Genomic DNA, 27613 nt, shown 5'->3' on the forward strand with positions numbered 1-27613 from the left:
TATGTCTCTCTCACATCGATGTCTCTCTCTCTCTCTCTCTCTCTCTCTCTCTCTCTCTCTCTCTTTCTCTCCCTCTCCCTCTCCTCCTCCCTTCTCTATTCCACTCTATCTAAGAATTAGTGAGAAAATATCCTCAGGTGAGAATTAACAAAACAACAAAAAATTGTGAGGTAAAACGTTACAAACAACATTACAATATATAACAAAATTGTATCTAGAATAATTTAAGGTATTCTTATAAAATATGGTCCTGAGTTATGAGTAACATAATATAGATACTTGCTTAGTTAAATTGAGGATTGACAAAAACTATAAAGCAAAAACAAAAAAATAGATTAAAATTTTCTAAATAAAAAATGTTAATATTTTTATGTGAAGTATCATCAGAAATAACATGAAAGGCAGTCATCAAACTGATTATTTGTCAAATATATATTTTAAAATTCTTCTGTCAAAATAAAACAAAATCTCTTTCTAAGAATTTCAGTTGAGACAACAAAGAAGCAAATAATCTAAAATAATGGTATAGTTAAATGGTTATTCTCAAATATTACTATTAATAGATGTAAATTATTACAAACTTTCTGATGAAAATTTACCCATAAAGTAATTTAACAAGAACTTTGAAAATGCATAAAAGATTTAATTCAGCGATTACACTTCTAGGAATCTATCCTAAAAGAACTGTCAGAGAGATATGTACTTAGATACTAGTCAATCTTAAAAATAATAGGATACATCAGCATGTTGGAATAATGCTTTGCAAGATAAACCAACAAGAAAAAATACACCAAAATATTGAGACAAACTCTCTGTAGGTAGGAAATTGCAAATACATTTTGTTTTCGTTTCTTATATCTTTTAGGATTTTTCGATTTGTTTTGCTACAATTGATATGTATTATTTTATAATTAAGTTCACTATGAATTAATTATTATTATATTATATTACAAATAGTGTTCACCAAAATATTTAGTCTATATGAAATGCAAGCATTATACTATCAAGTGAAAAATCAATGTTCATATTAGTGTATGGCAAATGATTCCATTTTTGTTATATTAATTATTGAGGAGAAATATAAAACACAAATAGAAATTATCCACTGATAAATGTTGCTTCTTCTTTTTTGTCTGAATTTTCTAGTTATCTATAATAAACCTGTATGTTTTTATAATTTGGACAATATACTCATAAAATACAGCCTACATAGTTCTGCCATATAGCAAAATCATCTGTTTTCCATGGGACAATAAGACAATTTTACTTATATTGCACAAAAATTATCGTGTTTGCCTGAAATATCAGAGGAAGTCTACATTAGTGATTATTAGTTATATTACTGCCATCACATTTACCATGATTTCACATATAGCAATGAGTTGGAAAGAGACATAACTGAGAATCCAAGGATTTGCCTGTGTGCCACTTAGTGGCTGAATGACTTTTGATTGGTCATTTAATCTATGTGCCTAAAACTCCGAGTGTTATAAACCAAGATAATTTCCTATTAAGTTCATTTGTAAAGATTAAAATGTAGTGATATAAAAGTGAGCATTAAACTAAAATAGAGTGTCACATATTATTTTATTTCATGTTAATTTATGTTCTATCTATCTCTAAAGAAATTTTGATGTGGCTTTCAATGAAAAACTTAGACAATGAAGAAAGTTCATTGCAGTGTTATTTACAGTAGCCAAGATTTAGAAGCAGGCTAAGAGTCTAGTAGTAGATGAGTGGATAAGAAAGCTGTGGTATATTTACACAATGAAATACTACTTGGCTGTAATAAAAGAATGAAATCTTACCATTTGTGACTACATGGATGGACCTGGAGAGGGAGTTGAGGGGTTGGGAGGATGGGTGGTGTGGTGGTGGAGGGATTGAGCAAAAAGAAAAAAAGAGAGAGGAAAAAACCTCATGGACATGGACAACAGTGTGGTGACTGCCAGGGTAAGGTGGGGGTGTGGGGAGTTGGGGGAGGTTATAGGGGTTATAAATGGTGATGGACAGAGACTTGACTTGGGGTGGTAAACGCACAATATACAGATTATGTGCTGTGAAATTGTGCACCTGAAAGCTGTATAATTTTGTTAACCAGTGTCACCCCTAATAAATTCAATAAAAAGGGAAAAAAGAAAAATATAAATAAATAAATATAATTTTTTTAAACACTGCAAAGAGGTCAATCATTTGGACTAAGACAATTGCCATTATTGAGCCTTTAATTTTGGTTTCTGAAAGCCACAGTGATTCTCCAGACTAGAAAATAAAAGGAAGCATACAATCATTTAGACAAAATATAAAATACTTTTACAGTGATTCTACAGTACATTTTTCAAAGAGCATTAGAATTCTGGATATCAGCATATTCTAGTTGCTAGGAATAAAAACACAACTCTTTGTTTAACAAAAAGGGAAGTTTATTATACATTATGGAATGTCCCCCAGACTAAATGATGCTGATCTTCAAAAAGAAATTTGATCTATGAGTCTATTTCTTTTTTGTTTGTTTGTTTGTTTTGTTCGTTAGATTCCACAATATATATGAAATCATATGGCATTTGTCTTTCTCTGACTGGCTTATTTTACTTAACATAATAGTCTCTGGGTCCTTCTATGCTGTCACAAAAGGTAAGATTTTATTCTTTTTTTATAGCCGAATAGTATTCCATTGTGTATATGTACCATAGCATTTTAAGCCACTCACCTTCTAATGAGCATTTGTACTGCTTACAAATCTTGGCTATTGTAAAAAGCACTGCAATTAACATAGGGGTACATACATTCTTTCAAGTCACAGTTTTGAGTTTCAATGGATATATTTCCAGAAGTGGAATCACTAAATGGGGTTGGGAGGCTGGGTGAAAAAGGTGAATGGATTAAGCAAAAAACAAACAAACAAAAAAACTCATTGACACAGACAAGAGTATGGTGATTACAAGATGGAAAGAAGGGTGGGGGCAAGTAGAAGGGGGTAAAGGGGCAATAAATAGTGACTGGAGGAGACTTGGCTTTGGGTGGTAAACACATAATACAATGTACAAATGATGTATTATAGAAGTGTACACCTGAAACATATATCATTTTATTAACCAATGTCACCCTAATAAATTCAATAATTGTTTTTTTTTTTAAAAAAAGTTGGAACTTGGAACTCTATTATATTTAGAAGCCCTTTCTTAATCACTTCTAGGCTCTAATCACTTTTATCACAGATCCCATTAATTTCTAATTAACTGATGCCTAAACTGCTGTTTTATGAAAAAGATTTCCTTTAATCATTTGCTGCATAGCATGGATCACATGTTTATTCCTTAGGCTGTAGATCAACGGGTTCAGCATTGGACTCAGAAAAGTATAAAAGACTGCAATTATTTTGGACTCTTCTACAGATCTCTCAGATGGAGTCCTTAAGTACATGCAGAAGAGGGTTCCATAAAATATAGTGACTGTTGTCAGGTGGGAACCACAAGTAGAGAAGGCTTTGTGCCTGCCTTCAGCAGAATGCATCTTCAAGATGGCTGCAAGAATGAAAAGGTAGGACAGGAGGATGATGAAGAGAGAGCATGAGAGGGTAAATCCAGCAACTACAAACATTGCCATCTTTTTGACGTAGGTGTCAGAGCAGGCCAACATAATAAGAGGAGGATCGGCACAGTAGAAATGATTGATTTCAGAGGAGCCACAGAAGGACAAGTGAAAAGTCAGCAGTGTCTGAGAAAGTCCATTAAAGAAGCCAAAAGCATAAGGGACCATGACTAGAATGATACAAATGTCCTTGGACATTCTGACGCTGTAATGTAACGGGCTGCAAATGGCTGCATAGCGATCCAACGCCATCGAGGCAAGGATGTAAAATTCAGTGATCACCAGGGCGATGAAGAGAAGACACTGTGAGAAGCATCCAGCATAGGAGATGGTCTTCTGTTCTGAGAGGAAGTTGTACAGCATATTTGGAGTGACATTGGAGGAATAGCAGATGTCTACAAAGGAGAGGTGGCTAAGAAAGAAATACATGGGAGTTTGGAGGTGGGAATTGGTCCTGATCAGCACAATCATGCACGCATTTCCCACCAGCGTGATCAGGTAGATCACCAGAAACACCCCAAACAGGATCCTCTCTAGTGCTGGGTCATCCGTGAGTCCCAAGAGAATGAATTCTGTCACTACAGTGTGGTTTTTGGAAGACATTTTCTTATCCCTTGAAAACTGAAAGTGACAAAGAAAAGTGAAGAATTCTGTCTGATCAAGATTCTGCATTTATAATCTCATCCATTCTTTCATTTAGCCCATCCATTCTATCATTTATTCTTTGATTCATCTATGAGGAGCTTTCTCTTCTTTTTTCAATAACACATCAGAATTTCTACACAAATAGTTTTCCCTGTATCCCTGTATCTCCATGTTTTCTCTTCCTCTTTATATCTCAATCTCTCTCTCTCTCTCTCTCTCTCTCTCTCACACACACACACACACACACACACACACACACACACATTTATACTGTATTCTTAGTGAAGTCCATGTTAAGTATTGTTTTCAAATTTTGTGAAGAAAAGAAAACCACAGGAATTAAAATCAGACATAAAAAGCAGCAGATCAATGGCATCATTCAAATGGGAAAATGAAGAAAGTTGGATTTCTGAGGTTCCTCCAGATCTGCTATCCTATTTTTCAAACACAAAAGAGAAAATAAATATTCAGTTCAGCATTTCCCATGTGAAACCCATAGTTGTTTGACTTAATTTTCTTCAGAAAACATTGAATTAGCACATTCATCTCTTGATGTGTGGCAAAAGTAGGTTTATACTTATGAGTACACAAAATACAGAGTTTATTTTTGTATTATTATTTATTAATTATTATATCATTTTCCATATGAGCAACTATAAACCTGCTTTTGTCCCACCCTGTGTGGCTAAGATACCAAATGAGGAATTGTTCTCTCTGCTTTGTAAAATCACCATTTTATCATGTACATTACAAAGGCTGATTTTTTTTCTCTTGTAGCTTCTGGGTTCACAGCAGTGACCCAATTCCCCATCCTCATGAAGCATAAATTGTAGGAGAAAGTACAACCCGTAGAGAAATGTTATAACATAATGTCAGTCAGAAACAAGTACTGTGAAGCAAAATAAAGGTGGTATGCATTTAGATGGCCATTCAGAGAAGGCCTTTCTGAGAAAGTAAAATTCAAATAGAAAATAAAGAATGCAAATATCTGGAGAAGAATGGGAGGGGTGTCCCCAACTTTTGCACAACTAACACACGTATGAAAATGTTTGTTTAGGGAAGCATGATTAACATGTAAATCTGGGCTTTACTCCCAGCTGAAGTCATTATCTGTCAAACCTTGGTGAAAACAAGATATGACTAGAAAAAGTGTGCCTCAAGAATTGTACCCCAAAGCACTTTTATTTAGCTTTTACAGACACATCAAAAAGTCTTGCACACAATGATTGGTTTCTAGACATGCCATGAAATATTATACCAATAGAAAAATCAAGTAAAATTGCTGAAAATCTCTTCTACATTAGTGGGATGTTAATCTCCACACTGAAAAGCAAACATATTTTCAGTGAACAAACATAGCAAATGACCTACCTGTAAAAGATGACTTACCATATTTTGTCAAAACAAGGTGTGAAGATTTATAATATATTCCTTGGGCACATTCCTTAGAGTATTTATAAAATAATTCTGAAGAACCAATTAAAATTGTCATTTTTTTCCTCATGGGCAGAATTTTAATTTGGAGCTTTGAGATACTAGATGCTCCTTTGAGGCCAAAATTTCTCACATCTGTGTACTGCTTGGGACTGAGTTTATTAAAATCTTTAGCACAGACAGAAAATTTAGCCATCACAAATAATACTATGAAAGGAGAAAAATATGAGTAGATAGGTTTTGTGTTTTTAATGTAGTAAAGATGAGAGACTTCTCATCAGAAGACTTCATTTAGAAATATTCTCAAAATGTTTCTAAACACTGAGGTAAGGTGATCTCATGAGAACGAGGAGAAGAAAGGCGAAGTCCGTGAGAAATTTGGGGATCAGAAGGAGCGTAGAGAGCAGAAAAGTCACATAACTAATGGAAGGAAGTAGAGGTGCTGGTCAGGGGTGAGGATCCTTTGAAAGGTGATCACTATGGATTTATATGAAACCAGTTTGCTCCATTGAACTAATTTTATCAACATGCTAGGAATTAAGTTGGGTCTGAGTGCCAGGATCATTCATAAAATTGGTGAATTGGAAGGAAGGTGGAAAGTTGAATAAAGACTAGTTGGACATTGGAGCTGCATTTGCTGGAGACTAAAGGACTCTAGAGATGCTTTCGCTGGTCTGTATCTTCCAGTGCATGATAGTTTCAGGTCAGCATAGTCAGAAGAGTTCAAATGTAGTCTGACCAAGTCAAGAGAGGTGTCTCAGAGTTTGTTACATCTCCAAATGATGGGTTAGAGGGTAAGACGTCAATGAGATAAAGCTGTAAATCAATATCAAACTGTAGGTCGTTATCACCTCACCACATTGGAGAAGATTTAAGCATTACCATATTCTTTTCAAATTGAAGTGGAACTATTTCTCAATCTCAATTTCTATCCTAATTCCTTACACAAGTGAAATCATAAAATTTAAAGAATAAAATCTGTGGTTTAAATATTTCCATGAAAAAGAGGTTTCTTCTAGTATTGTGTATGTCATTGCAGGGTTGGAGGGTCCTCATTTTTTGACTCCTTGATGTGGGGTTTCCTTGTTTTACATAATAATTAAAGATTTGACACTTCTTTAAGCAGAATGTCAGTTTTCACTCTGAAGAAAATTGGATCCAAAGTACTTATGCTTGTATGTATTTAAGTATTTTCTGATATACTTTAATATAGGATAACATTGTAATAATCATAAGATTTACAAAGAAGTATTTTTCAATAAGAAATAAGACTGGCTTAATAGTTATGGAATAGTAGACAAAATGTAGTGAATTAACACTTTCAGCTATGAAAGGGCAAAGTATCCATGCTTTTCAGTAGGGGACCAACTCTTGATCAGAATTCTACACATAAGAAGTTGATATTTATTTATATAGCAAAGAAGAAGATTATAGTGCACAGAGTTTGACACTAACTCAAAGATTATTAGGCATTCTTATTTTATTTTCCTAGAAAGTGATATTTAAAGGATTTTTAATGACATGAATTCCTTAGTTCAATTGCAATGATTAATTCATGTGTCTGCTAAAAAATAAAATAAAATAAAATAAAAATTAAATAAAAAAACACCTCATGAGGTTAGCTACTAAAATAAATAAAACAGGGCACAATGTTCTAATAGCTTTTATACTGTAGATAGCAGAAGCTTGAAAACAGAATCCCCAAATTGCATCATATGGGAAAACATCTAACTCATCTACTAATAAAGTTAACACCAGTGTTAACATTCTTGTTGAGGTGTAAACAGCATAAAGCATCGCTGCCCAAATGAGGAATTTGTAAATAAAATGGGCAGAGGATAGGCAAGGCATGCAGTTTTACTGAGTAAATGTACCGTGGATGCAGTAGCTATTGTAGAGCAAGAGTTCTCCTGGTAACTTATCACCGACATACACACATACACAAATGCATGCATACCACGACACACATTCACACTGTGGATGAAAAAGAGGTTTTGTAATAAAACTGACTAGTTCAGCCCCGGTCAGTGTGGCTCAGTGAATTGAGCATCGTCCCATGGACTGAGAAGTCCCGGTTCGATTCCCAGTCAGGGCACATGCCTGGGTTGTGGGCTTGATCCCCAGTAGGGGGCTTGCAGGAAGCAGCCGAATGATGTTTCTCTCTCACATTGATATTTCTATCTCTTCTTTCCTCTCTCTCTAAAAAATCAATAAAAACATTTTTTTTTGTTTTAACTGATTAGTTCAGTGACAGAAAGGAACATCACAGGATGATCTAATTATAAATTTCTAACTGAGCAGGTCATGGTAGTTTGGCACACTTTAGGCACACAGCTTCTTTAGTACTGATCTATCTTTGCCTTAAGTAAGCCCTGTCCATTGCTCTGTGCAGCCAGGTTAACACACCTTTCAAGTACCAGGGTAATCCTCTTTGTCACACCACACTCCTGGGCACTGTAACCACCCTCCAGGGAGCACATAATCTTACTGAGTCTGTACCTGCCTTTCTTCCACTTTCATGTAATTTTTCTTATGTTCACACCTTAATTCCAAATGTATTTCTATCATTCTCTGGAGAATTTGAGATCTTGCGTCCTGGCAATGTCCTCAGTTTGGCTAAAATAAACACAAATAAACATAAAAATTCTCTACAGGTTTGGATGTTCTTAGTTGACAACATAATAAACACTTGAGCCATTTCAGGCAACAGTTGTTTTTTCTAAAGAGAAGCAACCATGACTGCAATGCAATCATCCTAAAAGTATGTAAATTTGAGGCCATGATGTGCAAAGTCTGTGAAAAAGAGTAAGTGAACCCATAATATGAGACAGAAAGTGGAAAACAGAGAAAGAGAGATCAAGGGGCACTGAGAATTCCAGGCTTAGGCTAATTTGAATTAACTATTTGTTCCTTCATGAAAAAAGTCCTGAATACTCTATCATTATATGTTAAAATCATATTAATATAAAGTGACAAATATAGGACACTAAAATATCATCTGTTTATTAAAACATTTATTAAAATGTTTCAAAAAAAAAGATAGATTTGTTTATTTATTTATTTATTTATTTTGGCAGTGTAATAGATTTTTTATTGAATTAATTTATTTATTTTTGTTACAGATGTTTCCCCTTTTTCCCCCATTGATTCTCCCCTCCCCACCCCCACCCTGTCCTCAGCTTTGTTGTCCATGTCCATTGTTCATGCACACATGTATACAAGTTCTGTGGTTTATAGTTTGTTTTAAAAAGAATAAAACATGATCTAACAGATGATCCAACCAGGTACAAGAGAACTTTTCTAACTCCGCCTTTCTGAAATTGTGGTTCAGATGCCAGAAGCAACAGTTTGTCTTCCATCACCCCACACCTCCCATTGGAATGATTCTTTCTGTTAGGATTTGGTCCATGGCACAGGCTTGGGAAAGAATTCACAACAGAGAGAAGAGGGAGGAAAAAGGAGGAACTTTATTACTTTCTTCATAGTCAGGGAAAGGGCCAGGTATCAGGTGGCACAGGACAACAAAACATAGGACGAGTTGCTTTTATTGGGGGTTTTTAGGGAAGGGATCCTGTTGACAGTGAACAGATGCTGAGGTTTTGTCTTGAGAAGTCACAATTTGTTTGTTTTCTAGGAGACAGTACAGCTGATGTACCAGGGAGGTATTCCTTTTTTTTTTTCTTTATTGATTTTTAGAGAGAGAGAAAAAGAGAGGGAGAGAGAGAGAGAGAAACATTGATGAGAGAGAACATCCACTGGCCATCTCTTGCATGCCCCACATGGGGATCGGGCCCACAACCCTGGCATGTACCCTGAAAGGGAATCGAACTGGCAACCCCCTGGTGCATGGGTCGACACTCAACCACTGAGCCACACCGGCTGGGCCAGGGAGCTATTTTTATATCTTCTTTAGCCTGTAAAATATGCTTTCAAGTAAAAAAAGTTACCGGGAGTATAAAAGATGGAGTTTTGTCTGAAGGGGTTGCACAGAGTTCAAAATGGAAGACTTGTTTGAGGGGAAGGTGTAAGAAAAGTTTCCCTTCATTAGAGGCTCTTTGGTGTGAATTATTCTTGGGTTATTAAAACAGCTGAGAGAGAGGTGTGGGGAGCCCAGCCCTTATTTATTTTACTGTTTGAATAGAAAGGGAGCTTGAAGTTATAGACACCAGTAGTCTTGTGTTTAATTACCAGGTGCTTCTCATAAACTGTGGGAAAAATAGTAACAAAACAGAAAGGCCTGTTTTCTGTCCTTACCCTTTCTTAATTTAAAAACTTTTATTGATGGTTCATTATGGAGTATGGAAATGTAAAAGTAGATATAAAAAGGTCTCTTGTCTCAAGGAGCTTTTAGTCTATGTCAGGAAATATTAAACTGTATTTTATTATTTATATCTGTGAGCAAGAACTTGATTCAAGTTGCAATATCTCTAGAATCACAGGAATGGGTATGAGTACACTTTGGAGGGATGACGGACTGTCAGAGGAATCAGAGGAGATAGTATGTGTGCTGTATCTTAAAATATGAAGAGGTCTCCTGAAAAAAAAATAAAAAAGATGATATGGGCAAGAACCATTTGAAAAGCAAGAAAATGACATTTTTAATATGCAATGTCTGAAAAGCAGAATAACAGAGGATTAAATGAAAAGATCTTATCAAAAACCATAGGTGGAAATTGAAAACAAAATTATTACTTAGTCTTTTTTAAGTGGCTGCTTTTGTATTATGATGTATTAGTCTTTCAATGGCAAAGAGACATGCTAGGATCACACCTAGTATAGTATACCCAGTTTCAGTCACTTTAAAACATTTTCTGTTGACATGTCAGTGGTCACTTTCTGTAAAGAAAATCCAGTCCTGTCGGGGAGATGGCCCAGTTATGAAAATACCCATTAAACCAGCAAAAGATTTAAACTTATTCTAACTAAATTGCAGCTAGTAGTAAAATAGATTTGTGTGGTTATTTGCCAAAGAACCTGCCCTACCTAGCTCTTCACGCTTAAACTGCTTACTCATTCAAAGATCAAACAACATGACACTTCATCTTCAGGAATTGTAGAGAATACCTCTTTTCTAAGCCCCAGAAATTTCTGCTCCATGAGCCTTGGTGTTCTTGTTTTGTGCTTGCCCCTTATGTTTACGCTGTAGTTTGTTCCCATTATCCACTCAGTCGTCTAGATTACTCGCCCAGGTTAAAAACACTTGACTTTGGCACTTCTATTGAGATTAAGTTCTGATATTTCTTTCTGGTTCACTAAGGACAAGAGGCAGTCTCTAAGCCAAGTTTTGGTCTTCTGGACATATTCTGGCTCAACCTACTTATCACATGTCCTCTGGCAGTTACAAAACCACTGTCCAATTACTGAACCATCAAACAAGGAAGAAGATGGAGTCATTCCTCCAGCCACTCAGTCTTTCTCTGTCCCATCTACTTTTGTTGTTGTTGTTGTTGTTGTTGTTGTTGTTGTTGTTGTTGTCGTTAATCCTCACCCGAAAATATTTTTTCATTGATTCTTTTACATAGAGTGAGAGGGAGGGAGGGAGAAAGAGAGAGAGATACATCAATGTGAGAGAGACACATAGGTTGGTTGCCTCCTGCAAGACCCCAACCAAGGCCAAAGATTGAACCTGCAACCCAGCTATGTGTCCTTAACTGGGAATCAAACCTGCAACCCTTTGGTCCACGGGCTGACACTTTAACTGCTGAGCCAAACTGGCCAGGGCTGGCCCACCTACTTTTAGACTGGGCCTTATACCTCTGAATATAGATATTAGGTTATTTTCAAGCATATAGATTCTGTGAAATAAGTAGAATTTACACAGAGTCATCGTGTTCCCCGTGATGCCTAGGACATTTGGTCCAACTCCACTATCAAGACAAAAAAAAAAAAAAAGCCTCATTATAGAATGAAAAGGAGCCTGAGTGAATAAAGGTGGACTTGGTCATTTCTACATTCCCTCAGTGTGCTAAAGTCCCATGCTATGTGATTCTAAGCACAGAAGTAAAAAGAGGTTGTTTTTAAAATTTACCTAAAGAAGCTTTGACCTCCTTGTTTCTCAGACTATAGATGAGAGGATTTAACATGGGGATGACCACTGTATAAAACACAGACACCACTTTGTCCTGATCCATTGAGTAGCTGGAGCTGGGGCGCAGATACATGAACAGGATTGTGCCAAAGAAGATGGTAACCACCATCAAGTGGGATGCGCAGGTGGAGAAGGCTTTGTGTCTCCCCTCTGAAGAATGGATCCTCAAGATGGCAGTGAGGATGTAGAGGTAAGAAATGAGAATAGTCAGAAGGCAGCTCAATTCATTAAAACTGGCAAAAGCAAAAATCACAACCTCGTTGACACTCGTGTCAGAACAAGAGAGTTTCAGTAGAGGTGGGGTGTCACAGAAGAAGTGGTTGATGACATTTGAATGGCAGAAAGACAGTTGGAAGGTGAAGCCAGTGTGAATGGCAGCATTCATAAAACCTGCAAGATAGGTGGCCAACACCAAAAGGACATTAAGATGGGGGGACATAGTGACTGTGTAAAGAAGAGGCTTGCAGATGGCCACATACCGGTCATAGGCCATCACAGCCAGCAAGAAGCCTTCAATACCAGCAAAGGAACCAAAAAAGAAGAATTGTGTAGCACATTCATTAAATGAAATGACTGGGTTCTTCACCCAGAAATTCACCAGCATATTAGGGGCAATGACAGAAGAATAACAGAAGTCAACAAGGGACAAATTACTGAGGAAAAAGTACATTGGAGTATGCAGACGCGAGTCAACCTTGATTAATAGAACCATGCCAAGATTTGCAAACACAGTGGTGATATAGATGACTAGAAACACTACAAAAAGAAGACACTGTAGCTCTGGATGATCGCTGAATCCCAGGAGAATAAATTCAGTCACTGTTGAATGGTTGCTCATACCTTTTTCTCCGAATGGATGCTGCATTTACTGGAATAAGAAAGAAATCAAGGGAATAACGTGTACAAAAAAATACCAGGAAAAATCAAATAGCTTATTTTCTGCTATGAGCTAGATTGCTTATAAGATGTCTTAAGAGCATATGTATTAAATCTCTTTATTTCCTTATTGCAGTTAAAAAAAAAAGTTTTCTTCAGTAAACTCAGTAACCTATTTTATTTAAAATGTAATATGTGTGTGTATATAAAGTCATCAATGATTGACCACTGTTTTTCCATATTTTACCTTAACTCTTAACTTTTCTCTCCTCCTCTCTTGATCCTTCTGTCTTCACCACCTGTCATCCAGTTGTTTTGCATTCACATTGGCAATTAAAAATATTATACACTTTAGTATACTTGCTGTATCCAATTCTGTTTTTTCTGTTTCCTATTGAGCCCACTCAAATCAGGCTCTAACCACATTACTCCACGGAAACCACTCTTGTCTAAGTCATCAGGAATCTTCATGTGGCCAAACCCATCAGTCAGTTCTCATTCCTCACCTTTTTTGTCCATCAGTAACTTTTGACAGAGTTCATTGTTTACTACTCCTTGAAAGAGCTTCTTCTCTTATCTTTTAGAACACCAGACTGAGCTTCCTTCCTACCATACGGGTTGCTCTTTCTCAGTCTTCTTTGCTGATTCTACTTCTTCCCTCTGACTCTTAAGGTTGAAGTACCTCAGAGCTCAGTCCTGATTCTCCTTTCTTTCCTATTTACATTTGACCTTGGTGGTCTTATTCAATCTCATGGCTTTAAATTTCATCTGTATACTTACAACACCTCAATTTATATCTCCAGTTCTGACCTCTTTTCCAATCTTCAGACTTCTAAGCAACTTCTTACTCACATATCTGCATTAGTATGGAATAACAACTCATCATGACCCCAAACTGAATTCTTCGTGTTCTCTCTTAACTTGCTCCAAACAAAGCATTTCCTATCTCAGGTCAATGACAACTCTATACTTCCATTTGCTCAAATGAAGACAAATAAATATTAGAAAAATTAATCTCTTCTGTTTCTTACACATCCCATGACCATTCTGTCAGATAATGATGTTGGCTCTATTTTCAAAATATATTAATAAGCCGATTATCTCCCACCACTTCCATTCCTACCACTGAGACCCAAGCCAACATCATCTTTCATCTAAATTATTGCAATAGTCCCTTAACTGATCTTTCTGTTTCTAAAATCAGCTGAATCCTTTCTTGTAACATAACCACTTTAAAAATATTGTAGCTATTTCATAGAATTCTGCTTTATGCAATATATGTATAAATACATATTACATATGTAACAAACATATAAATTGACATAAACAATTATATTCTTTATGATTTATATGATCCCATATGTGCACATGTATACATGCATACATGTATAATACATATGATGAAGGTTGAAAGTTATAAGCATTCTCTCAATTTGTACATATAAGAGCATAAGGGCTTCAGAGGGCATTAAATATGCCAGATGTTTTGGCACTCTTTCTACACAAAATTAATTAAACTTCCCTGTTTTGCATACATATATAACATAGGTATGCAAGTATACATACATTCATATGTGCATGTGTATGCGGATATTCAATAGTCTATAAAATTCTCATCTGTTACTAGTGATATTAAATGTCTCTCTTCTAAAAAAACAGTTCACACTAGTTTAGTTGGTAACAATAAATTCAGTGATTCAAACATATTATAATTGAGATGTTTAGTCTTAATCACTTGAATATGTTTTTAGTCCTCTTGGAAACTTTCTATATCTGAACACTTTGAGATAAATTAAATCATCTTACCTTTTGTCCTTAAGAAATATTCACTGGAAGTAGTGGTATTTATGAGTTTACTTTTGTTTTTGCTTGTTTGTTTGTTTTTTGGATGAATACACGTTTCTATTTCCTCAAGTGAAGTTTATAGCTTTGATGAAAATAGAAGTGGTCTAAAGGACTCAGCTACTCTTTCCACAAAGAGTAAAAAATGCTGCTACTGAGTCTGAGACAAAGAGTCAGTCAGCCTTATTAAGGCTGTGCTCATTCTCATGAGATTTAGTCTCTGCAAGATGTGCTGATCCAAAATTAAAACATGCATTTACTTTCCACTGAGATAATGGAACTGCATTCTCCCCAGTGAATCATGTATACCATGGAGGGAAACTTAGGCCTTTAGAGAAAGGCAAAACCTACTTTGTGATTCTGAGATTCCATGGAGCACAACAAGGAATTAAATGGTAAATAACTAACCAGTTCCTGCCTCCAAACCTCAGAATTCCACTGAAAATATGATATCTGCTTATTTCTATTAGAACATGGCTCTCATTGCATTCATGAATTGATTCATTCAATAAAATGTAGTAAATTTGTTTAGTGGAGTAGACAATACCATTGGTACTAACAGAGTAGCCAACAAAATCAACCTTGTCACTTCCTCATGCAGCTTACAGTTGGAGAACAGCTGTCATGGGATGATATGAAAGAATGAAGAGTAAAGCCTATATATGACCTATAAGGCTTATGTAACCTGCTGGTCCTTCACAACACCTTTCTGATTTCAGTTTTTTTCCTCCTATCATTTGTTCACTCTGGTCCACATATATTTATCTCCTTACTATTCCTTTAGCAAACTAAGCAGAATTATGCCTCAGGACCTCAGTATTTGCTGTAGCATAACTAGAATGCTCTTTCACAGACATTCACATGATATTATCCCTATTTAGGTATCGATCAAATGTTATTTCCTCAGGGAGCTCTTCTCTGACTATACCATTCTCTATTCTATTTCCTGCTTTATGTGTCTTCAAAGTACCACTCATATCCATGTCAAACACACACACACACATACCTGTGCATACATGCACACACATTTGGTATAGACAACAAAGCCTTCCTTATTTAAATATACGTTTCATGAGAGCACAAAGGAACTTTGTGTTTTCTTACCTGCTTTATCTTCATTACATGTTACATTCTAGTTTATTCATTAATAGACTTTTAAACAGCTTTATTGATGTATACATATGTTCAAACTCATCAAATTATATACATTAAATATGTGCAGTTTTTTGTATACCAACAAATAGTTTTTGAATGTATTATGAGTAAATTAAGATATAAAGGGTGCCTGTTTTCTTGTTCCAAGCACAAACTGAGTAAGTTTAACAGAAAACACCATTTATGCCTTAACATGGAGAAGGATATTTTAAGCACAAGGAACATAAGTATGATGCTAAGATACAGTTCCTCCTCATAGTGCAAAAGATGCAATTATAGATGTCTGAGTATGATAACTAAGTAAAAAAAGATAATTTCTTAATTCTTTAATGTCTTCAAAGTCCTTAGATGCCAGGTTGTCAATTCAATATACACATCTAGAACTCAGGTTAGATAGAGGCCAGGGCTGGAGATGTGAATTTTGGAATCATGGCAGACTTCTTAAATCACCTAAGAAGTGGATAAAGATGGAGAACCAATATAACAAACAATGGAAAGGTTTAAGTCTTTGGCTCCAAAGCCAGCCTGAAGAGGAGAAAGAGCCATCAGTTATCTGAGAAGTGGCCATGCATGGATGAGGGAGGGCATGGAGGAAGGAGGGTTTTTCTGCACCCAATAAGGACATGGCTACCATTCAGAAGGATTATGAGGAGATGGGTGTGGATTCCATTGAAGGAGAAGGTGAGGAAGAAGAAGAGAAATACTAAAGTTAAAGTGTCACAATGGTGCTGCCTTTACAGGGAAGCTTATTCTGTTTTAAACATTGAAAAGTTGTGGTCTGATCAGTTAATTTGTATGTAGCGATGTATACTCTCATAAACAATTACTGGCCTATGCTTTAAAACATAATGCTTGGTTACAGACTCAAACTGTCTATCTCTCTGATGGGTTTAAATAAAGTATTTCCTGTCTTTTTAAAAAAGTGGCCATAAAGTGAGACAGAAAATCAAAAGATTGAGGCAGTATAGAAACTTGGGAAGGAGTGTTTTGGGGATAGCTGGAGGAATGTACTGTGGAAATTCCTTCTGAGATAGCAAATAATAGTAAAATAGAATAGTAATATTTGAATGCAATTGAGTCAAATATTTATATGTTCTTGACAAGAGTAGGTTCAATGGAGCAGTGACACAAACGTATAATTGGAACATGTCATGGGATATGAGAAAGTAGGGATAATGACTAGAGGTAGTACTTTTGAAAAGTACAATTACAAAGGGATCAGAGAAATAAGTTGGTGACTGGATGGGATTTTCAGCCAAGGAAATTATTAAGAATGGTGACACGAGATGATATTTATAAACCAATAAAAATATTTCAGTAGAGCTTGATAAACTGATGCCTGGGAAGAGTAGACATGTAATTTTCCATGTAAAGTTTATGAAAAGCTCCAAAAATGTGAAAGAACTAGTCTTAGGTAGAAGCAGGGACACATTATTCATTATGACAGATGGGAAGAAAAGTATGTGTATAAAGGCTTAGAGGTAGTAAGAGGATGATCTTATCTAAATGTTTATATTTTGGAGGAAGAAATATGAGGCAAGATCAGCAGCAGAGAGTGAAGTGCTGAGTGGTTTCCCACAATTGACGTAGGCAACGTAAGTGTAGGACAGAGGAAAAAACAATTAAATTTAACCTAACTGGGATTTAGCCAGGACAGTAGCATGGAGAGAAAGTGAAACCATAGAACTGAGGGTGATTGAGGGCAAGTCATTTTATGATGTGCCATGAAATCCCCATTGGGCAATAACAAATGTGGATGTGAGAGTAGTGATGAATAATGATTAACTGCTACTTCTCTAGACTGGTGAATAAGAAGCAGTCAAAGGATAGATATTACATTATAGATGAGATAAACTAAAAGAAACGTGGAGGATGTCAGCCATGATCATTTTGAATGCCTTTAAGAAAAACCTTCATTCACAGTTGAAAGTAGAAGTTATAGGGAGACGGGAGGACTGCTGAGAGTGAATAGGATGAGTTAACTCTTCCCTTGTGGCCCCTAACAAATTTTTTAGGGGTGAGGTGGTCTCACGTGGAGTATGTGAAGCACTGATGTTCTCCCTCCTCGTCTGCAGTAGATAGTGAAATGGAAAGAAATAAAAATAGGCATTTCCAAATCATTTTTTTTTGGCCTGAATCCTTCATCATGTCATCTCATGGAAAAAGGTTGTTTCCCCATTGCTCCAACATTGACATATTTCCACCCCAATACAGGGAACAATAAGATAGATCATTTAACTTGATAATTGTTTATTGCAAGCTATGTAAAAATTTGGAAGGGATAGAGATAAAAAGTTGAAACACATTGATTGTTACCCTCAAAATATTCCAATGAATTCACAAAGTCAGTAAAATATTCTTCCATTGTTGCTGTTGTAGCCATATTATTATAACACCTGATATGATGCTTTCTTGTTTCTCATTTGGTACTCTTGACATCCTTGTGAGTGGAATAGTGTTATTGTTTATAGCGGATGTTGTGGTACACTAACCAGATTTGCCTTTCAGGGTTGAAGTATTTATTTCTCCAGCTTCCAAGTTTACTGCAAACTGACACTGCACAGCGGAGGAATTGTTCCTGTTGAAAGGAATTGCTATGCCCAAGCTTATCCTCCCTCCCAGTGAGTGACACATATCCAAAACAGATCATCGTGGAGGTACAAATACCCGGTCCTTTTTCTCATAATTTTTACAATATTTATATATAATAAAACTGATATTAAGAAAAGCTAAATATTAAAATTGGAACTTAAGCTTAGGTCGCCCAACTCCAAGTATTTTATACTTTACCAGACAATGCGCTCCCCCCACTGTGTTAATTCATCATCTAGGCCCATGGATACACATGTAAGACCCCAGATTAAGAAGTTTACCATATTTTAAACAATCTACTTTAACACACAAATAAAGAGCCTAAGCAATCAGACAAAATTAATACGAAAGCACTTTTGCTTCTACGTAACAGGATGATGGTCATGTGGCTTTACAGTACATGTTTTTCTAAGATCTTCTTTAGGGCCCCTTTTACATCCTTATTTTTCAAACTGTAGATGAAGGGATTCAGCATAGGGATCACTACAGTATAAAATACAGAAACAATCTTGTCCTGCTCCATTGAGTAGCTAGATGTCGGGCGCAAGTACATGAAGAGAATTGTCCCAAAGAATATGGTGACAGTCATAAGGTGGGAGGCACAGGTAGAAAAAGCTTTATGCCGTCCCTCTAATGAGGGAATTCTCAAGATGGCAGTGAGAATACACAGGTAGGAAATGAGGACAATCATAACACAGCTGATGACATTAAAACTGGAAAAAGCCATGATCACAATGCCATTTATGTGGGTATCAGAGCAAGAGAGTTTGAGCAGGGGTGGGGTGTCACAGTAGAAATGATTGATCCTGTTAGAGCCACAAAAGGACAACCTGAAAGTCATTCCTGTGTGTATGGCTGCATTCCCAAAGCCTGCTAGGAATGAGCTAGCTACTAGCAAGAAACATATTCTTGCAGACATGAGAACTGGGTATAACAGAGGGTTCCAAATGGCTGCATAGCGGTCATAGGCCATCATGGCCAACAAGAAACATTCAGTCCCCAGGAAGGAGCCAAAGAAGTAGAACTGGGCAGCACATCCACTAAAAGAAATGGCCTTATTCTCAGCCACCAGGTTCATCAGCATCTTAGGAGTAACAGAAGAAGAGTAAGAGGCATCAACAAAGGAGAGGCTGCTGAGAAAGAAGTACATCGGGGTGTGGAGATGAGGATCGATCTTAATTAACACTATCATTCCCAAATTACCCACCATAGTTGCCAAATAGATAAACAGAAACAATCCAAAGAGGAAAATTTGTAGATCTGAATTGCTCGAGAGTCCTAAGAGGATAAATTCTGTCACTTCAGTTTGATTCCTGCTTTGAACTTCTTTCATATATCTGATCATTTGAGCTGCAGTAACAGAGAAGAAGGAACATGGTATTTGGTCAGATGAGTACATGATAAAGCTATAAACATCTTTTTGCTGACATATACACATACAAATTCTAACAGAAGAGTGCAAAATGAAAAACAATACAAAGTGTGTTGGACTTGATGTCAAGTCAAAAGACATTGAAAGATTGTATCTGAGTTCTAGGTGTGCTGTGTACTAACTAATGACTCGGAGAAGAGTGATTTCATATTCAGTCACTAAAATCTTAATTTCTGGCATTAACCACTTGTTGGATACTTACAGGAACTTGTCTTTAAGAAGTATCTCTCTATTGTTCATAATAAATTAATTTATATATTAACATACCCTCTAGACACAAATTCTGGAGAAAGATGGCAAAATTAATTCCCAGTTCTCATTGAGTATTCCTCCACAGTACCAATGGAAAGAATAAAAACTACTGGAAGTTAGTAAAATTAATCAACAGTGCCAAACAAGAAGAAAATAATCAAATAGCTTGGGTGTGTGGAGAAGTATAAAAAGTGATGACCAAGGAAAGAAACAGGATATCCCCATGTAGGTAGGTAGCATGGTTTTAACTCTACCCTAATTTTCTAGTGCCAACATCTACCAAAAAAAATGTTTCAGGTAAATATTGAGAATTTCAAATAATCACTCTAATATTTTTTAAATCCAATCATAGAAATGATTAGACATCTCAGATAAAAGTAATAGAACAAACCACAGCAGTAAACACTTCTACCTGACACTCAGATTCACAGGATCACAGCAGAACCAGAAAACACCAGCAGTGTCATGAGAAATATTCCAGCCACCACACTGAATCTGGGGAACAATTTAACAGCAGGTCATCTAAATGGAAATAATATTCACCTAATGCAAGGTGAAATGAATCCAAATACATAGGAAAAAAGAACAATTCAAAATAGATGCCCATCTAGATCTTCTAAGTAAAAATTTAAGCAACAGTTCCAGTGGAATTCTTCTCCACTTCCGCTCCACCCCCCTCTGCCTTCCTTGATCTCATATTATTGAACGGTAAATAAAACTGCACTAGTCTAGCTGTTAAATCATAGCTCAAAGTGTTAAATGTTTTTTTATTCACAGCAAGAAGTTATTTCATATTGTCAAAAATTAAAATAAGGGCCCAAAGTAACCCAATACTTATTCTACCATTGGAGAGAAAGGATCTGCTGAGCACAGCTGGGTTCCAGTCTCACAGACAATGCCATACACAGAAGTGCCTGTCCATGCTCTACTCCACCTAGTTTCCATTCAGATAGGGGCTCAATACCCCAAACAATAATTTATATACAATATTATTATACTTTCCATGTGTAATTGTACCCATCTGAACCTCACCACAAATCTGTGAGGGAGATGAGCAGGTATTATTACAAGAAAATTAGTAAGATGATCTTTGTTAGATGAGGCCAATGACATGGGGATTTCTCAGCTACTCACTGGTGAATCATGGGTTAAAACTTAGGTAGGTCCCTTGAAGCCAAATTATTTATTCTTCCTCAACACCACATTGCCTCTCTGTGTATTTTACAGGAATTATCTTGTTGTATGAACTTTAAAGAACGGCATCTCCCAAAGGAATTGAAGAAGAAGGAACTAAAATGAAAGAATAAATCTTTTCTCGTCCTCACCCAGAAAGTTTCTCCAAGAGTATTATTCTACAAAAGTAGTGAAAAAAATAAATGTCACAGATGTTTTGTGTATGTGCTAGACACATAGATGAGCAAATTGACAAGTACTAAAATGTACTATAATGAGGTGATCATTTTCTATGCCCTATAAGCACGATGTTATGTATTTTTCCTATATTATTTTATTTAAATTCTATGAGAAAGGCAATATTATAGTTCTTTTTTTTGTACATGGGACATGAGAGATACAAAAGAATAGTGATCCTTCCCCAATGTCACAGAGTTAACCTAATGGAGACTAAGTTATAACCAGTCAATCCAACTCTCATTCTCTTAACAAGTGAGGTAATTTATAATAATAATAACAACACTAATAATAATAATAGATATGAGCACGAATACACATAGCAATTAATATTGTAATACTCAGAGTTTTGTTAATATTTTAGAATACATTTAATTACATTTTAAAAATCAAGATTCCTCCTGGTGCCCAGATATCTACAGTCATCAATCACCCCTTCCTTTTCCTATTTCCTCCTTCCCTTGACATAAAAGAAGCCTGAATTCTGTACTTTCATTTTTATTGGATTCACTGTGGTGATTGGTTAATAAAGTATTATGAGTTTCTGATGTACAATTTCATAATATATCATCTATATATTGTATTGTGGTGAACCGATAATACAATAAACTCTAAACTTTCTTCAGATGAAGCACCACTAGGTCTCCCATCTTCTCATTTGCACTTTCTTGATCAATAAAATTTCTTTACTCCAAACTCTGACATTTTGAGTTTTGGCCTTTTAAAGTATTGGACATGGACTTTGGATCTGTAACGGTTAGGGAAATTTACAGGATTATGAATTTTCCTTCAGTTCAGTAAGTTAGATGATCCAAACATTTTATATCTTTTTCTTACCTTTTTAAACCTCTGGACTTCTATTTGATCACTTTGCTTGTTCCTAGTCAATGCCTAAATTAACCAAAAAAAAAAAAAAAAAGCAGGGGGAAAAAAGAAAATCTTCTTCTTAGAGATAGTACTCACTCCAAGTTAAGCAGTAGGTGCAGCTGGAATGGACTTAGACACCATCTGTTATAGAGATAGAAAAACCGAAACACTTCATTTGCTCCTTCCCTGTCATAAGAAAGTTATTCTTCATTCAGCAGAGGTCGAGTCCTTCTTTTACTTACTTTTCCTTAAAGATAAATATCCCAGGTTTTGTATTATGGTAAAATACATTACAAAATATAGAATATACCTTTGCAGGGCAGCTACTATATTTTTTGAAGTTATTTACAATTGCAGAGTCTCCAGACCAGACTGTGGAGTAGGCATCCTGACTTATCTTAAATAGAACATACTTCTCGTTCTTTAGTCTCTGGGGACTACATCCCTCATGTCACCTCATTTTAATCTACTTGTTTTTCCCCTCTGTAACTAAGGAAATCAAATGTTTCTTTCACATTTTTCTCCTTTACCTTCCAGACACCTGGGCCCTGTGGAATGTGAATTTTCAGTCCCACAATTCTAACTACTATTAAGCATCCTTTTCCTGTCTCCCCTGACAGTTGGTGGCTTGCTCCCCTTGGAAGCATTGAAAGAATCTACAAAAACAGCAGGTTAGTTCTACCTCTGGTCTTGCCTCCTGCAAGGACTTTGTATAATAAGTTATGTTACCTGGATCATGGAGAGGAGCTGATTAAAGGAAGTGCTAAGAGGTAGCAAGAACAAGTGCTGTCTTGGCTTTCAATCCTGATTCAGTGTCTCACTGTGTGACTTTGATATTGTACTAAATCTCTTTGTGCCTTAGTACTTCATTTCTAATTGAAAATGCTAATGCCTAGAATGACTCTGATAAAAGAAATGACTAAATGTGAGTTGCTGCATCAAATGCATATGAATAGATGATTAATAAATAAACACTATTCCTTACTGTCCAGAGTAGGAAATAGTTTTCAGCCTATGTAGACTAGACTTAGACTTACCAGGTTCCCCATTTGCCCCACTATATCTTTCATATAAAGACACACATGTCCAGCCAGTGTGGCTCAGTGGTTGAGCATTGACCCATGCACTAAGTGGTCACTGGTACAATTCCTGGTCAGGGCACATGCCCAGGTTGTAAGCCAAATCCCCAGAGGAGGGGCATGAAAAAGGTGGCCAATCAATGTTCTCTCTCATTGATGTTTCTATCTCTCCCTCTCCCTTCCTCTCTCTCTAAAATCAATGAAGAAAAAAGTTATTTAAAAAAAAGACAGAGTCTGAAACAACTGATCAATATCTGATGATTATTTACATTATCCTTGCTCCTATGAGAAGACACTGTAATTAATTTGTCTCTTGGTACTATTTAATCAATTCAATTTTCACTAAATTCTGGGGAACACAAAGACTTAAAAGATGTGCTGTGTTGCTTTATCTCTGGCAATTCAGGCAAAATTTAAATTATTTTGGCAAAGTCTTAACACCTCCCTATTTTTTTATTGGCATCTTGGAGGGAAAATACAGTAGGCTTCTGTCAACACAGAGTCTGAAACATAATTGACAAACAATGAAGATTTACTTAATAATTAAATAAATAACTCTTCCTCAATTAAGTGTGAATTATTTTTATATAGAAACAAACTGTTATAAATGACATGAGATTAAGTTCTGTGTAACTGGAGTGTAGGTGGAGGTTGGAACAAAGATCACATGGCACTGAGAGGTAAGGGACACAAGATGTAAGACCCTGGGTGATAACAGAGTGGCAGAATGAGACCACAGGGTAACATCATGGACCGGATATGTGGTAGGTCCTAGTCAGCCCCTGGGTACAAAACAGGAAATCTCAAAGAGCTTCAGAATTAAAGAAATAATTTATAGTCTTAGTTTGAGTGTCATTCAAAGAAGTACCAGAGGATACTCTAGCTCCCTGCCACCAGGATTGCTACCATCAGCAATTAGGCTGCAATGTGATCTCTGTGAAACATTCTGAGAATTTATACTGGACACAAGAATGTGTGATTGGTACCATAGGTATAAACCATTGACAGGTTACAATGAACTTTTCATGGAGAACAATGGGACTCTGCAGTCCAATAAGGAAGCAACAAGCATTCATTGATCAACTAATAGAGACAATGTTGACTAATTAATATGTGACCTCCCCTTTAGAGAAACTTATGTTTTAAAGGTTCAACCAGTCCTCTCCTGTGTCATAATTAGAAAAGTCTAGAGCCAAGTAATAATAACTAGTGTTAACTAACCATGTACTATTTTCCAAGTCTTCCTAAAGACATATATTTTCTGGGTTTTACTGAGCACCTTCATTACAGATAAGTAAATTGGGGCCTAGAGAAGTAATTTATCCAAATACTTAATACAGATGATAACTGAGATTTAAACACAGATTTTTTGTACTACAGAATGTGCACTGCTAACTATTTTGTGTTAGTACAGCCCCAGAGTAGCAGAGCTTGGGGAAAATATCCTTCTGTATTAAATATGGATAACACAAGCTACAATAATGACTAATGATTTAGATGTTCTCTGGCCAAGTTGAACTAACTCAGGAGTGATGGTATAGTAGTTGTCATGGTTAATTTTATGTAGCAATTTGACTATGCCAAGGGATACTTAGATGGCTAAAAATCACATTATTTCTGGGGGCATCTGTGAGGGTGTCTCTGGAGATTAGCATTTGAATCAGTAGACAGAGTAAAGAATTCCCACCCTCACCAATGTGGGTAGGCATCATCCAGTTCCCTAAGGGCCTCAGTAAAACAGGTGAATTATCTCTCTCTGCTTGAGCTCAGACATCCATTTTCTCCTGCCTTCAAACATCCATGTTCCTAGATCTCAGGTTCGGACTGTTGTGGACTGGGAACAAATTGACAGCTAGATATTTCTCCAGCAAAATGGGCTTATTCAGGAACAACAGAAAATTGCAATATAGAACATGAGATCTAATGATGAATCTTATGCAAGTCCAGAGAAACAGAGAAATGCTCTTTTAAGGACTTTAGAGGAGATGTTGTAAAGGAAGAGGCCATTGGAAGAAACTGAAAGTTCAAGTGTAGTGATTTCTCATTGGCTGAGTTGTGGCAGTCTCCTATTGGCTGAGCTGTTACTGGGCAAGGAAAAATTTTTTCTTCCTCCTGCTGAAGTAGGCAAGTAGTATCACTTCCTACCAGAGATGCTACGTGCCTCTCTTTCTGTTGGAGCCGCTAGTGTGTGCTGAGTGACATGTGCTGCAAGTTCTCTCTTCTAGCCTCCTGACTCCATTTTTAAAAAGTTTTCTGTTTATTTTCACAGGACTCAGGGCTTACACCATTACTCCTCACTCCCACTTTATTCTTAGGCCTTTGGACTTGGACTGAATTACACAACTGGCTTTCCTAGTTTCTCAGCTTGTAGATGGCAGATCTTGGAACTTCTTAGCCTTCAAAGCCACTAAGCAATTCCTATAGTAAATCTCATACCCATTTATATATCTATTATCTATCTATCTATCTATCTATCTATCTATCTATCTATCTATCCATCCATCCATCCATCCATCTCCATTGGTTCTGTTTCTCTGGAGAACACTAATACAGAAGTCTTGGTGGTGTTAGTTGCTTGGAGAAAGCATGAATCAGAAGGGTTATGGATATATAAGTAGAGTAGCTAAATGTCTAACTTAGTAAACTATATCACCTCTTACTTGAGAAAAATTATTTAATATTTGACACCTAGAATTTTGAGAAGGTCTAGATGGAAGTGGTGTTTTCCTCTGGGGTCATGCTGAAAATGTATGGTTGTCACAGTGATGAGGGTGCACGTGACGTACAATCCAGTGGACATGGGAAAAGGATGCTAAAAGCCTGCAGGGCGCGGCACAATTCCTCACATCAAAGAATTGTCCGTCCCCCACACCATTTTCACATATATTGTCAGTTGATGTACTTAACCAAGTTATCAGAGCTTTCCATCAACCTCCATTTTACATATAGACAAACACATTTTAAATATCAATATGAGCAGAAGATGGTGGGCAGGACCGGTGGGAGGGTGAGTGTGTGAGAGAGTGAGCGAGTGTGTGTGAGTGAACATGAAGGTGGACGGACGACCAAACCCCAGCAGTGCAGAGCCTCGGAGCAGAAGGTTCCTGTGCTGTGGACAGGACCAGCCAGCTACCATGGTAAGTGGCCCTTCTCCCTGTGCCACAGGGAGTTCCCACCATTTTGGAAGATCCCAGGTCTTCCTTGGGAGGAGGCAGGGGGAGCAGCTAGGGCCCAGGAACCTGAGTCCACCAGCGCCCCTGGCACCATCGGACCAGTGGACACTCTGTGTTAACACAGACCTGTGCACAGCATTGGAGCTCCCAAGGTGCCAGTCGCTGAAGCCGCAGACAGCCCAGAGCCCAGCACCATCCCCCACAGTAGCAGCCTGATCAGAGTCCAGATATACCCCTAGCAACAGAGGCTGGGGAGCAGACATCCATCCCCAGGTAACAGAAGCACAGACCAGCAGATGAGACCCATTCCCAAAATCTACAGCAAAAGCTGAGCAGGAGTTGAGCCCCACCAGGCAGCAGCACTCCCCAGCCACCAGCAGCAGGACCTGGGGCTCCAGAGAGGCCTATGAGGTCCAGTAGCTCACAAGTGCAGTGGGAAGCCCAAGCCCCAGAGAGACTGGTGTGATCCAGATGCCTGCCCACGGGAACTGCAGGGTGCAGGGACACCAGAGAGGCCTGTGTCACCCAGCAAGGATTGTGCGATCCAGTTACCCACGGGTCCTGTATGGAGCTGAAGCACCAGAGAGGCCCTTGCAACCCAGCAAGGACTGTGCCATACAGTTACCTATGGGACCTGTGTGGTGCTAAAGTACCAGAGAGGCCTGTGTGACCCAGCAGCCCATAACATAAGCATAGAGCCCAGTCCCCAGAGGGACTGTGTGATCCAGTTACACACAGAACCTGCAGGGTGCGGGGGGCACCAGAAAGGCCTGTACAACCCAGCTGCGCACAAGATAAGCTTAGAGGATGTGAAAAAGGAGGCGGAGTGAATAGAAACTAAACAGATGAACTCCCAGGACCAAACAGGAATTACAACTAAAATAAAGACAAATCCTCAGAAAAAAGCAACAGGACAGGACCATATAACCAGGGACACTGGTAGGATCTGCAGAGGCGTGAAAGGGAGGCGGGCTGGGAACCCACAGACAACAGCAGTCTTAGCTGTGAGCAGCGCCCTTGGGGAATAAAGACCAAGCCTGCTCCACAGCCCAGAGGACCAGGACAGAGCACTAAAATAGCCACAGCCACTCACCTGGGGGCTACGGCAGAGAGAGGGTAGCGGTAGCCGGGGCTGGAACTCTGTGGGAACACCTGGGATTTGGAGGGCACTCAGAGG

The 27613-nt window shown here is 37.4% G+C and overlaps 3 protein-coding genes across 3 annotated transcripts; all 3 read right to left on the reverse strand.

Annotated features, from left to right (window-relative positions):
- Positions 1-3244: 3244 nt before the first annotated feature.
- LOC118627923 (olfactory receptor 5M10) lies at positions 3245-4256 on the reverse strand. Its single transcript, XM_036258466.1, has one exon. The coding sequence runs from the start codon at positions 4192-4194 to the stop codon at positions 3247-3249; it is 948 nt and encodes a 315-aa protein (XP_036114359.1). The 5' UTR covers positions 4195-4256; the 3' UTR covers positions 3245-3246.
- A 5357-nt stretch (positions 4257-9613) lies between these two features.
- LOC118627924 (olfactory receptor 1020-like) lies at positions 9614-12596 on the reverse strand. Its single transcript, XM_036258467.1, has 2 exons — positions 11695-12596; positions 9614-9641 (listed from the first exon to the last, which is right to left on the reverse strand). Exons 1-2 carry the CDS (start codon positions 12594-12596, stop codon positions 9614-9616), a joined length of 930 nt encoding a protein of 309 aa, XP_036114360.1.
- A 6007-nt stretch (positions 12597-18603) lies between these two features.
- LOC118628364 (olfactory receptor 5AP2) lies at positions 18604-19585 on the reverse strand. The gene has a single exon (XM_036259269.1). It carries the CDS (start codon positions 19566-19568, stop codon positions 18615-18617), a length of 954 nt encoding a protein of 317 aa, XP_036115162.1. The 5' UTR covers positions 19569-19585; the 3' UTR covers positions 18604-18614.
- Between the last annotated feature and the right edge of the window lie 8028 nt (positions 19586-27613).

The sequence above is a fragment of the Molossus molossus genome, unplaced genomic scaffold (genome assembly GCF_014108415.1).
Source record: "Molossus molossus isolate mMolMol1 unplaced genomic scaffold, mMolMol1.p scaffold_m16_p_13, whole genome shotgun sequence".
NCBI classification, from domain to species: Eukaryota; Metazoa; Chordata; class Mammalia; order Chiroptera; family Molossidae; genus Molossus; species Molossus molossus.